At 34.1% G+C, this 14,292-nt stretch overlaps 1 protein-coding gene across 1 annotated transcript in view; it reads right to left on the bottom strand.

The window, feature by feature from the left end:
* Nucleotides 1–203: 203 nt before the first annotated feature.
* Nucleotides 204–14,292, bottom strand: part of ITFG1 (integrin alpha FG-GAP repeat containing 1) — a 329,904-nt gene continuing 315,815 nt past the window's right edge. Inside the window, exons 15-18 of the mRNA XM_036120167.2 lie at nucleotides 8,419–8,543; nucleotides 7,724–7,806; nucleotides 4,230–4,347; nucleotides 204–1,616 (exon numbers count right to left, since the gene is read on the bottom strand). Coding sequence (XP_035976060.2) covers nucleotides 1,557–1,616; nucleotides 4,230–4,347; nucleotides 7,724–7,806; nucleotides 8,419–8,543 — 386 coding nt within the window. The 3' untranslated portion in view covers nucleotides 204–1,556. The remainder of the gene's footprint in view (nucleotides 1,617–4,229; nucleotides 4,348–7,723; nucleotides 7,807–8,418; nucleotides 8,544–14,292) is intronic.

Below are 14,292 nucleotides of genomic sequence, written 5' to 3'. Positions count from 1 at the left end.
AACAGTCTTTAGGACGGTGTGTGCCTGGCAGTGTTGCTGTTGATAACTGTTTAGTAAATTAACGTAGTACTATAGTCAGGGGATTCCTATCTTGCATGAACTCACAAGGAGGCAATGGGTGAGTCATTTTACCTCTGTCTCATGGTGAGGATAAGTGATTTAGACTTTATACTTAAAAAATATTTACAAACTCACCAAAATACTTTGTTTCAATACACAGTATTTATTAAGGAGACATATTAACATGCTTAGATACACAAAGTAAACCACTTAAACACATGCCATTCTCAATGAACTGTAAAGAAAAAAGTAACATGAAGAACAAAATTAATTGTTTTTAGGTAAGTTTTTGTGTTTTACAGCCATCACATGTCCATTGCGTATTAGAAAATTATTAACATTGATGTATAAACTTTTCCCAGTCTTAGATTTAAGTCTTAAAGTAACTTTCTGGTGAGGTGAAGTTCACAAAAATTTGCCTTGAGGTCTGAATGTAAATCACAGACTCTGCTTTTGAGAGTAAAAATGTGGTTGAAGATTTGCATTCTTAGATGCTATCTACAGCAGTTTCCTTTCAAGAAATCAAATGTTCTTCATTATCACATGATAAAGATCAGTGTCGAAATGAAAATTTTTAGTGCATATTAATTCTTGGAGGGTACTATAATTTTTAGTTAATATGAGCAAGTAGTAAGTTGTCATGTAAGATGCCAACCACTGAGAATTTAGGTTTTCCAAAGAATATGATTTCCTCATGCCTGAAAATAACATTCTATTGAGTCTATATATTTTGATAATTAGTTGTAGAAGTCTGTAAAAAAAAAAACAAACTAAAAATACTAATCACGACAACTACCACTTACTGAGCAGTTAACTAACTGTGCTAGGCACCAAGCTAAGCACTCCACATACATCACCCCATCTGATGTTTACAAACCCAAGTGAGTAGTATTACTAGCCCCATTTGTAAACAAGAAAACTTAGGCTCACAGATGTTAACAACTAGCCAAATTCAAACAGCTTGTAAGTGGTGGAACCAGGAATTTAAGGCAAGCCCGCTGGACTGCAATTCCAAAGCCAGAGAGTATCCAAGCACTATCCCGTGTACAGTCACCTGCTGTGACGAAGGTGAAATAACTTTATCTGTGATACATTCACAAAGGTATAATTTGTATTGTTAGAATAAGAAGCAAGACCAATTCAAGTGGAACACAAAAATCCCTGTTCATTTATTTTTATTTATACATGTCTTTTTCCATCATCATTATTCTAGTAAGATTATAAATACATAAACACCTGAGTACATGCAACACATTCCACAAAGTAACAAAAATGTACAGCACATTTAAATAACCCAAATTATTGTATACAAAGTGCTTTAGAAAAAGACCTGTGACACATTCAGACCATATTTATTTGAATACTTTTCAATAATTACCAAAGGATACATCATTTATAAATAATATTCAAAGTCCCTTATTTTCTTCTATCAGCCAAATTTAGTATTTCAATTAATCAAGTGAATAGCTGTTCCATTATGTAATATTAAAGGCAAGTCACATAGCATCAAAATGAAACCGATGGGCTTCTTGTCGTTTTTCTCTATCATCTGCTTTCTGAAAAAGAATTTTAGATTAGTTTATAAATGACAGGAAAGTGCCAAGAAAAGACTCATTTCTGAAATATAAAATAGTTCATTAAAAAAACAAATCTTTAAGCAAATAGTAGATAAAAGATGTGATTTTATTATGTAATTATCTTATGAAATTTTTGTAGTTTATAGTAGCTATTTTATAATTAATAACCCACTAATTGAATTTAAAAACCAATAAGAAATGTTCCTTAAATGTTTATTTTGTTATCATTATTTATTTGAAAGTAGTGGTAAACATTAGATTCTACAAGGATGGAACCATTACATTTTTCCCATTCGTAATACTAATGTTAATAAACGAATCTAAGTAAAGTACATTAATTATTTTGGCCTTAACCTAAGTACTGTGCTTGGTATTTTGAGGGATTAAAAAAAAAATCCTCAGTTTTGTATCTTGTTCTCAAGGAACTTAAAGAAAAAAGCAAAACATACTGAATAACTGTATTTCAGGAAAAAAAGTGAAAACTGTCACTAATATTCTGGGAGAGAGATTACTTCTAGGTTGGAGTGAGGAAAGGGAAAGCTTTGAAAAGATAGTATTTACGGAAATGAAAGGGGAGAGGCATTCATTCCAAGCTGGGGGTAGAGCAGATGCAATCATGGGAAGTTGGGCAGGAGCAGGGAATATGTGAAAGCAGCTGGTGAGAAACGAGGTTGGAAAGGTATATGGTGGAGTCACATGGAAGTTCTATGAAGGCTAGGCTAAGGAGTTGACACATTTTAGGCAGGGATTTTTGAGCAGCGGAGTGACATGATTAAGGCTAAACTTGATGATGAGTTATATGGCAGCAATGTGGTCAATGGAGCGAAAAGCGAGAAGGGAGAGAATGGATTCAGAGAGACCAGGCAGGACTGGACAGGACAAGGAGCTGAACCTAAAGCTCTGGGAGTAGAAATGCAGAAGTGGAGTCAGCCGCACAGATTGTTATGGAAGCAGAATCAGTAGGGCAACTGGTCAAATTTTATAGGTAAGTAGGAAAGAAGAGAGACAAAGCTTTAAAATATTAGTTTTAAGGTGCTTGTCAGTGATCTAGGTAGAGATGTCATGGAGACAGCTGGAAATGGGCTAAGAGAACTTTAGGGACAGATGAGTGTTAGGGATATTTGAGGTAATAGCTTGAAGCTATGCTTTTGGATAAAACTGGCAGGAGCAGTGTAGAAAGAAGACAGCCTAGGGCAGACACTGTGGTTAGGAAGTGGTAGAAAGGAGCACCCAGCTAGGTGAAAGAGAAGTGGTCAAAGAGGTAGGCGATGAACCACAGTATCACAGGAGAGTATACATGGTCAAATCCACACCTGTATTTAAAATTTCAATTTTTAGCCATTGCATCATTATTATTGTAAGTCCACAATGTTTATACTGTAATCAGATGATCTGAGAAATTAATGAAGTTAATTTCCTTTCCTTTATAGGTCTAGAGCTATGTAATACTTCAGATTATGTTCTGACACTTCTGGACAAAAGTATGTAGGATCACCCTTTATTTTATGTCTTAAGTTGCAATCTTAAAATTAACTGAATATGTAAGTTTCTGTTATCATTTTTGATGTATAAAGGAGTAATTTTTTAGGAAGAGACAAACCTATGAACACTTATCAGAACAATTAAGATCTTCTCTTTTTCCTAAGTTAAAACAGCTAAAATACATAGTAAATTTAGTTAACAAAAAATGATTATGATGGGCATGACAATCCAAAGAGAGTAGGTGCAAAAAAAGAAAACACTTTTATGACACGAAGAAGCCCTTTTTGGGGAACACTGTTGGAACCTACTAGTTATATACTTTAATATATATTCATATTAATTCATGTACTTAATTCATATTCACATTTTCATAGAAATTAGCTTTTTCAATTTGTATCTAAACTGCTAGTAAATTTATATGATAGCCCCCTTTCTCCTTCTCATAAACACTGTATAAAAAATCTACACTTGGAGTGTTGTTTTTAATTATTATTTAGGGGTTATACTAAAGAACAGAAAAATGTTTAGTGCAAAGAATACTTTATAGATGGAAAAGATGTTTATCATTTTAGTTGTTACTTCCCATCCAAACCTTGAGAAAATCATTTAACCTCTCTGTGCTCTAATTCTTTATATAGACATAGCTGTTATTCCTGGAAAAAATTGTTCATGGCTTTATCAGTAGATAATAAACACAGGCTTGTTAAAAAAAAGATTATTATTTTTCAGGGCTTTATGAAATTATTTCTAATTAAGTTTTTTGATATACCTGGAAATTTCTGGGTGATCATTTTATTACTATTGTACAGCACTGAAGTTTTAAAATAATTTCCTGTGATTTATATAAATTTCTAAGGACATTAGTAACTTGAAGGGATGAAAGAAATTATAATCAGTAAGAGGACATTACGGATAGAATGTGAAAAACCCCTAAATAATAATTAAAAACAACACTCCAAGTGTAGATTTTTTATACAGTGTTTATGAGAAGGAGAAAGGGGGCTATCATATAAATTTACTAGCAGTTTAGATACAAGTTTAAAATACAGTGTTTTTAAAGAGCAATATATTACTATTACAAATTAACAAATTTCATTTAAATGAACAAACCTTTTCCTGCCAATGTAAAATGCCGATTATTGCCAAGATGAAAACACAGACACCGATGAGAGCTATAGCAGTAAGTAGAACAATGTTACTTGGTGTAAGATACAGTTTGGCACTCCAGCTGCAGATAAAACAGAATCATTAAAATTACACATTTTAACTGAAAAACAACAAAATTCTACTGAGACCGAAAAGCAAATAGCTATTAATTAATGAGTCAGTTGATTCATTCATTAATTCATTTTCCCATCTATCCATTCACTATAAATAAAACAACAGCAATTAAATTTAGATAGCGCTAAGAATATTGATGATCCTGCAGAGTTCAGATTTTACTCAGAGAACTGAAATAGAATAGAATTTTTGATGAGATGCTTCATTATATTTCTTTGATCCTGTGAGAATTATTCTTAAATAAACCTGTTAAGGATACTCAGGACAATCTTAAACATTGTTTTTACATCTTGATTTACTTGCTGAATTTGAAACCTTGACTCTAAGGCTATATACATAGTTACATGATTTTGGTAAGATCTCATATCACCTTATTTTTTGACCCCTGTTCACGTATATACTATGGCCAACTAAAACAGCCATGGATCTCAGTGGGTGTAGATAGATGGCTTGTGTAAAAATACTTCTATCATTTCTGTGTCATGTTGGAGGGTTTACATTACTACAATGATGTTGAGACTTCTTACAAAATCACTTTTAGTCCCTTAGTGTTAATGGCAATATACAGACTTTAGCATGAATAGAACTAGCTCTTTCTTCTAAAACAGTCCACATAATACAGCACTTGCAAACCCTGAAAAGCTTAAAACTGGGGTCTAATATCATCAACACTGTAGGTGGTTATATACAAAGAATTTTGTTCTCTCTGAAAATAGGTAATAGATATATTTTCATTTTAAAATCACCTACTATTATTGTATTACTGTCAATTTCTCCCTTTAGGTCTGTTAATAGTTACTTTATATATTTAGGTGCTCCTGTGTTGGGTGCATAAATATTTACAATTGTTATATCCTCTTGTTGGATTGATGCCTGTATTATTATGTAATGCCCTTCTTTGTCTTTTATCATAGTCTTTGTTTTAAATTTTTTTGTCTGATGTAAGTATAACCACCCAGCTTCTTTTGGTTTCCATTTGCATGAAACATCTTTTCCCTTCCATTCGCTTTTAGTCTCTTAAGTCTTTACATCACAAGAGGTGAGTCTCTTGTAGGCAGCATATAGATAGGTCTTATTTTTTAATCCATTCAGCCTATTTTCATTTTAAAAGTTTAATAAAAGTAAGATCATTCTGATGAATAGCAAGTAGCGACTGACTTATTTTGGGATAATTAAAATTTATTGATCTGTAAGTTAGCCTCTAGTCAATAAATCTCAAAATACACCTCAAACTAAAATCAATTCAGTTTTTATTATGTACATAAATTTGAAAAGAACATTTCTTCAGAAAGAGCAAGAGAAACATGAAAAATGTTGAGGTTATAAAAGAAAACTATAAAAGAATTTTCTAGAAACTCAAAAGTAGGAAAACGAATACTGTTAGTTGAGGTTAGCTATTCTCAGTACCTTACCTCATACTTAAAAAAAAAGTTCTTTCATGAGATTGTTTTGATAGTTCTTTTTAAATAGACTTTAAAAAACCATGAAAATAGGAATCTTGGTAAGAAAAAATTGGACAAAAGGCCAGTCCTTAATTTCTTACTCGGAAGCAGTCATTCTTAAGCAGTTTCTTGCATATCTTTCCAGAGATATTTTATACATATATAGACATATATACACAGATATCTTTTTCAAATCACAAATGGTTGCTTACTAGACATACTCAAAATGAACTTTTATTGTCTTTTGCTTACCACTCTATTTTAATAGATTGTTCTATGTCATATTACACCATATAGAAGTATCATAATTTATACATTTTCCTACTCATGGTACAGATTTTCTAGATTTGTTATAAATTTCATGTACAGAAAAATAACAAACATAAAGATTCATTAAAAAATATCTGAACTCAGACCATTATTGTTTCTAGTGATATCTTTTTTTTTTTTTTAAAGATTTTATTTATTTGACAGAGAGAGCCACAGTGAGAGAGGGAACACAAGCAGGGGGAGTGGGAGAGGGAGAAGCAGGCTTCCCACTGAGCAGGGAGCCCAACATGGGGCTCGAACCCAGGACCCTGGGACCATGACCCGAGCCGAAGGCAGGCGCTTAATGACTGAGCCACCCAGGCGCCCCTAGTGATATCTTTTTTTTTTAAGATTTTATTTTTAAATAATCTCTATACCCAACATGGGGCCCGAACCCACAACCCCAAAATCAAGAGTCGTGTGCTCTGAGCCACCAGGTGCCCCTCTACTGATGTTATCTTATTTCAAGCATAATGTTGTAATAAAGTTGTTTTCTTAAGCCCTTAAATCCACCGTAAGATATATCCTGTGGTATGCTGTTAAACTGGCTCTGTGGGGTGGGGAAAAAGCCGATTGGCAGTTGCCAATTTTCATGTTGTAAATACTCCCATCATAGCCGATTCCCACTGAACAGAGTGGGAAAAAGATGCATACAATCAGCTCATCAGGTGGCATGAACTGGTTCTAGCAAACCACTGAATATATTCCATCTAAAAACTTAATAAAGAACAATACAGCCTCCATTTTGAGAAGAAACATAACAAACCAGGACCTCACTGGTTACATATTCATAGGTACATTACATCCTTTCTTTTTGGTTATTTTTTCATTTTGATATCAGCCTAGCCTTAAGAACAAGTTATATTCTTCCCAGTGAAATTTAAGTGTTAGTGAATACCTTTATCACCTACTTTTTAAAAACAGTGGAATCACTCTAGTAATTAAAGAAAAATGAACAAAGATAAGGAGTTAGATTTAAATGCTATTCCTATAAAAGGAATATATTCTGCTAATAAGGAAAAAAAAAAGACACGTATCACTGAAAACTTACTTGATGCTGGGCATTGTCTTATGCATATTTCATCTACATCCTTTTAAGGTAGGTATTCTATCTCCCACTTTACAGGTGCAGGAATGGACCCTCAGCAGTAGATCTTAGTTTCTAGCCAAGGTCTCTTTGACTCTAAAACTTGTGCCTCACCACTGTGGGATACATACCACTTCCCAAGCATTTATTAAAAAGATCAATGCTTACTAAAAAATTCAGCATTCTGAAATTTTGGAATTTATAGCTAGTAAACTGAAGATCAGTTTATTGAAGCAGAATATGTATAAATCCCTAATTAGTTAACCTGTTGTTTTTCTAATAAGGTTTAATTTGTTCTTCATAAAAAAAGTCAAGGACCTTTTGTGTAGGAATGTTTAGTCATTTAAGGTTTGCTGTAAGCAAATTAAATGATGGCACTCATGGGAACACAGCAGGAACAGAGAGAGTTTTTAAAAGATGTAACTGTACCTATGATTCTGAGTTGACAGTATTTTTACCAAAATCAGTTCAAGCAAGGACATTACCTTCGAGGAACATTGTGAGGATATGGAATGACAATTAGCTGGGAATTTGGAATGATTGCAGTCCACTCTTGTTTTCGTACAGACTGGAAAAAGAATTTAAGAACATTTTACATTAGTATACTTTAAAAACAGAATTATTATTCTAAATAAATAAGGAAAAAGCTTAAGTGCTCCTTGATTAATTGAAATCCTAGGTATGGATTAAGCTAAATTTATATATATTAAGCCCCAAATGGGGCTCCTGTGCACTATTAGCAAAAATTTTTTGATCTTTTGAGGGAAGGATTATATTTCTGTCTCATGGATTCATTAATTTAACAAATATTTACTGAACAGTGTAGCAGGTACTGTTCACAGTGCTATGTACAAGTGCTGCTTGAAGCTAAAATTCAAGTAGAGGTGGAGTATGACAAGAAACAAAATATTTTACGTTAGATAGTGAAGATGAAGAGAAAAAGCAGGCAAGAGGGACAGGAGGTCATGAGGTTTATGAGAGGTGGTAGAAAACCATATCTTTAAATTACGATGTGCTCCATGTAAGATAAGCTTAGATAGGTCACTACCTATTTCTCTCTTTCTATATTCTCTTTAAAGAGATTAAAAAAGATTTATTTGAATTCAAATTGTTGAATTTAAATATTTGAAAAGTATATATTAAGACACATTAATTGTAAACAAAATAAATTTTTACTCACCTTCTCTCCAGATGGACGGGGAATGCCAACATACAGATGATCAAGAAAATTTGCACTTCGACCTAAACCAAGTACATTGTATGGTAGTTGAAGGGCTAAATGTGCGGATTGGCTGAGTTGTCCAGCTAAATTTATTTAAAAAAAAAAAAAGGCATCTTTGTAAACATTGCTCTCATCAAATATTAAAATGATAAAATATTAACAATTTAGGTGCCAAAACTTAATTCTTTAAGGATAAAAATGTGAAATGAAATGTCTGGTTCATTACCATTAATGATTCACTTTTCAAAGAAAGTAGCTTTATTGAGATATAATTCACACACCATAAACATCACCCGTTTAAAATGTACAACTAGGGGCGCCTGGGTGGATCAGTCATTAAGCATCTGCCTTCGGCTCAAGTCATGATCACAGGGTCCTGGGAACTAGCCCCGCATCGGGCTCCCTGCTCGGTGAGAAGCCTGCTTCTCCCTCTCCCACTCCCCCTGCTTGTGTTCCCGCTCTCGCTATGTCTCTCTCTGTCAAATAAATACAGATTTTAAAAAAAATAAAATGTACAACTAGTGGTTTTGAGTATATTAAAAAAGTTGTTGAGCCATAACTACAGTCAAATTTTAGAATATTTTCATCACCCAACAAAGAAACTGCATTCCCATTAGCAGTTACTCCCTATTTCTAACCCCTACTCTCTTAGTTATGGGTAACCACTAATCTTACTTTCTCTATAGATTTGCCTCTTCTGGAGATTCATATAGATACAATCAATGTGTGGTGTTTTTTTTTTTTTCCAAAGATTTTATTTATTTATTTGACAGAGAGAGACATAGCGAGAGCAGGAACACAAGCAGGGGGAGTGAGAGAGGGAGAAGCAGGCTTCCCGCTGAGCAGGGAGCCCGATGCGGGGCTCGATCCCAGGACCCTGGGATCATGACCTGAGCTGAAGGCAGATGCTTAATGACTGAGCCACCCAGGAGCCCTCAATGTGTGGTGTTTTTATGAATAATGCTGCTGTGCACATTCCCATACAAGTATCTGTGTCAACTTCTGTTTTCCGAAATGGCTGCACCATTCTCTATTCCCACCAACACGTATGAAGGTTTCAAGTTTTCCACACCCTTGCTAACACTTTATCTGTCTTTTCGATCATAGCCATTCCGGTGGTTGTGACGTGATATCTCATTGTGGCTTTTTTTGCATTTCCCCAATGACTAATGATGCTGAGCTGCTTTTCTTTTTCTTTCTTTCTTTTTTTTTTCATAGTTAGACATTTTTATTGCTCAAATTAAAATAAAAATACACTTTTTAGAGTATACAATTATCTGAATTTTAACACAAGTATGGATTTATAGAACCATCATTCCTGAAGGGTACCAGAATATGCCATCCCAAAATATGGCTCTTTGGCATATGGATTATTTTGAGCTAATGGCCATTGAGAACCAGTAGGTACAGGAAAAACTCTAAAAACAGGGCACTACTTTTCCTTTTATAAAGGAAATTTACATTTATGCAGGAAGTTTTCCTTTGTAAAAATGTCTCTCTCCCATAGCAGCAAGAGGAGGACTTTTAACTCTCATCAATGGAAGACTTAAAGGAGAACTCTTAGCAATGGAGAAGGCACTGACTTAAATCTGCATAACAAATCTTACTGAACAACTCTCATTTACCATACTTTTCCTGGACCACCTTCCCATAACTTGTTTCCTTTGCCCAGAAACCCTAAATCCCCTGTCCACTGTTTAGCCTAAAATGGTATTTAAGTCCAAATTCTAACCATCCCTTTGGGTTACTCATCACTGGATGTTCCCAAGTGTACATGTACTATGTACATGTTAATATATTTGTTAATCTGTCTTTGGCCAGTCTAATTTATAGGGCCCCACCTGGAGGACCAAAGAAAGGTAGAGAAAAAGATTTCTTTTCCTCTTCTAAACCACCATAAAGGTATAAAACAGTTCTGTATCTGTAAAAATTTCATCATGCTCTCCTTATGTATGTCAGATCCTCTCCCAGGACTGTAGTTTGTCTTTTTGAGAATGTCATATAAATGGAATCATACTATATGTAACTTTTGATATTGACTTTTTTTTACTCGGCATAATGCCTCTGAAATACATCTAAGTATTGTGTATTGAGGTTTCATGCCTCTTCATTAGGAATAATATTTCATTGTGTGAATGTTCCACCATTTGTTTATCCATTCACCTGTTGAAAGACATCTTGGTTGTTTCCAGTTTGGGCCTATAATAAATAGAAGGGCTGTAAACATCTGTGTATAGGTTTTTATATGTTCATATAAAAAGTATGATAAATGAGAGTTGTTCAGTAAGATTTGTTATGCAGATTTAAGTCAGTCCCTTCTCCATTGCTATTTATATGTTCATATAAAAACCTATACACAGATGTTTACAGCCCTTCTATTTATTATAAATTTTCAGTTGTCTAGGATAAATGCCCAGGAGTGGTATTTGTGGGACAGATTGTAAATGTATGTTTAATCCTACAAGAAAATGGCAAATAATTTTCCAGAACACCTATATATATATATATTTTTGGTTAAGTATTGCTTCCAGTCTTTTCCCTATTTTTAAATTGGATTGTTTTCTTATTGTTGAGCTTTGAGAATTCTTTACACATTCTGAACCCAAATCATGTTCCAGATATATAATTTCCAAATATTTTCTCCCAGTCTGTAGTTTATCTTTCATTCTCTCAATAGTATCTCTCTCATACAAATGAAATGTTTTTAATATTGGTGAAATTCTATTTTTCAATATTTTCTTTGATGGATCATGCTTTTGGTGTCATGTCTAAGAACTTGCCTAAAATGGTTTTGCCTCATATGATTTTCTTCCATATTTTATCCTAAAAAGACCTTATAGATAATCTAGCTTCAGAATAAAATGAGATAAAAAAAATGTCAAACATAAAACATAAAGCTGAGCTGCTTTTCAAATGTTATTGGCTATATATTTGTGTAGCTACCTTTGTATTTCTGTGAAGGGTGGTAGTAGTATCCTCCCTCATTTTGGATTTTAGTAATTTGAGTCTTTTAGTCTAGTTAAAGGTCTAAAGGTTTATAAATTTTGTTAATCTTAAAAAAATCTTTTGGTTGAATTTGTTTTATGTTTTTCTTCCCTACTTATTTTATCTCATTATTTCTTACCTTCTGCTTGCTTTGGGTTTAGTTTGCTAGTTTAGTTGGCTAGTTTCTTAAAGTGGTTATCAATTATAGACTGTTCCTAGTCCTTAATATAGGCACTTAAAGCACTAAATTTTCCTCTAAGAACCACTTTAGATGCATTCCATACATTGTGGCATGCTGTGTTTTTGTTTCCACGTACCTAAAGTATTTTCTAGTTTTCCTTGTGATTTGAAACCCATTGGTTTTTTAGGAGTGTGATGTTTAATTTCCACATATTTGTGAATTTTCAAATATTAATGACTTCTAATATCATCCCATTGTAGTTGGGGAACATACTTGGCATGATTTCAAACCTTTTAAATTTACTGAGGCTTGTTTTGATCTAGCATATGGTCTACTTTGTAGAACTTTCCAGTTGTGCTTGAGAAGAATGCATATTCTGCTGCTGTTGGATGGAGTGTTCTATACATATCTCTTAGGTTTTGCTGGTTTAGTGTTATTTTCTCTTTTCTTATAGATCTTATGCCTCATTTGATCCATTACTGAAAGTGGGGTATGAAAGTCTCCAATAATTTATTTTGAATTATTGATTTCTCTCCTCAATTCTTCATGTATTTAGGGTGCTCTGTTGTTAGGTGCCAATGTCTTTATAGTTATTATAGCTTCCTTATGGATTGCCCTTTTTATTATCAGTATAAAATGTCCTTCTTTGTCTCTAGTAACAATTTTTTTTTCTTAAAGTCTAGTTTGCCTGATATTAGAATGGCCACCCCAGTTTTCTTTCGGTTACTTTTTTTTTTTTTTAAGATTTTATTTATTTATTTGAGAGAGAGAGAGAGAATGAGAGAGAGAGCATGAGATGGGGGAGGGTCAGAGGGAGAAGCAGACTCCCAGCTGAGCAGGGAGCCCGATGTGGGACTCGATCCCGGGACTCCAGGATCATGACCTGAGCCGAAGGCAGTTGCTTAACCAACTGAGCCACCCAGGCGCCCTTGGTTACTCTTTGCATGGCATAATTTTCCCCACCTTTTTACTTTCAACTTATTTATATCATTTTTTAAAGATGTTATTTTTTTTAAGTAATCTCTATACCCAATGTGGGGCTTGAATTTACAATCCTGAGGTGAAGAGTCACATGCTCCATTGACTGAGCCAGCCAGGCGCCCCTCAACTTTTTTGTATCTTTGAACGTAAAGTGTCTCTTGTAGATGGCACATAATTGGGTCATATATAATTATCCATTCTACCAAACTCTGCCTTTTGATAGGAGTGTTTATTCCAATTACATTTACTGCAATTACTGATAAGGTAGGATTTATATCTCCTGTTTACTACTGGTTTTGTACAGGTCTTATGTCTTTTTAATTCTATTCCTCCATTGCTGCTTTGTTAAATGTTTTCTAGTGTACCATTTTAATTCCCTAGTTGTTTTTTTCTATTTTTTGAATTATTGTCTTTGTGGTTGCCACGGGGATTACAATTAGCATATTAACTAAAAAAAAATTTAATTCCTAGTGCATATAACAACTTTGTTCTAATATAGCTATTGTCCTCCCCCTTCCTTTGTGCTCTTATTATACAAATTATATTTTTATACATTATCAACCCATCAACACAGGTTTGTAATGATCATTTTATACAGTTGTCTTTTAGATCAGATAGGAAATGAGGCATTACCATATTTTATGTTTATCTATAGTCTTACTGGTGTTTTTTACTTAATTGTGTGGATTTGAGTTACTGTCCAGTTGTCCTCTCAGTTCAGCATTTCTTGTAGGGTTGGTGTACTAGAGATGAATTGTCTGTTTTGTTTATCTAGGAATGTCTAAACTCCTTCATTTTTGAAGGATAGATTTGCCACATATAGAATTCCTGATTGACAGATTCCCCGCCCCCCCTTATAGTACTTTGAATATATCAACCCCTCTGGCTTCTATGGTTTTTGGTGAGAAGTCAGCTGTGAACCTTACTGAGGCTCTCTTGGACATGGTAAGTAGCATCTCTCTTGCTGCTATCAATAGTCTCTTTCTGTCTTTGTTTTTTTGACAGTTTGACTATATGTGGATCTCTTTGAATTTATTCTCCCTGGAACTGGTTGAGCTTTTTAGATGTGCAGATTAATGTTTTGAACAAATTTGGGTGGTTTTAGCCATTATTGCTTCAGATATTTATTTTGCCCCTTTTTCTCTTTTCCTTCTAAGAATCCCCTTATTCATATGTTGGTATGCTTGATGGAGGGTCCATAGGTCTCTGAGTTTTTTGTTTTTTTTAAAGATTTATTTATTTATTATTTGAGAGAGACACAGAGAGGAGGAGGGAGGGGCTGAGGCAGACGGAGAAAGAGAATCTCAAGAAGACTCTCTGCTGGGCACAGAGCCCAACGCAGGGCTCAATCACAACCCTGAGATCATGACCTGAGCCGAAATCAAGAGTCAGACACTTAACCGACTGAGCCATGTAGGCACCCCTCTGAAGTTTTTTCCTGTAACCCAGGCTTGTATACTCTCTGTATGCAGAGATTTGTATTCAGGTTTGATCTATATTCAAGCTTGCTTATTCTTTTGTCAACTCAAATCTGTTATTGAGCCCTCTACTGAATTTTTCACGTCAGTTACTGTATTTTCCACCTCCAGAATTTCTATTTGATTTTTGAAAATGATCTTTATCTCCTTATTTCCATTTTCTATTTAGTGAGACATAGTTGTCATACTTACCCCCTAATTCTTCAA

This window comes from Halichoerus grypus, chromosome 15, assembly GCF_964656455.1.
Source record: "Halichoerus grypus chromosome 15, mHalGry1.hap1.1, whole genome shotgun sequence".
In the NCBI taxonomy this organism is placed as follows: domain Eukaryota; kingdom Metazoa; phylum Chordata; class Mammalia; order Carnivora; family Phocidae; genus Halichoerus; species Halichoerus grypus.
Note: the sequence above shows the minus strand (reverse complement) of the source record. Positions and strands in the feature narration are given on the sequence as shown.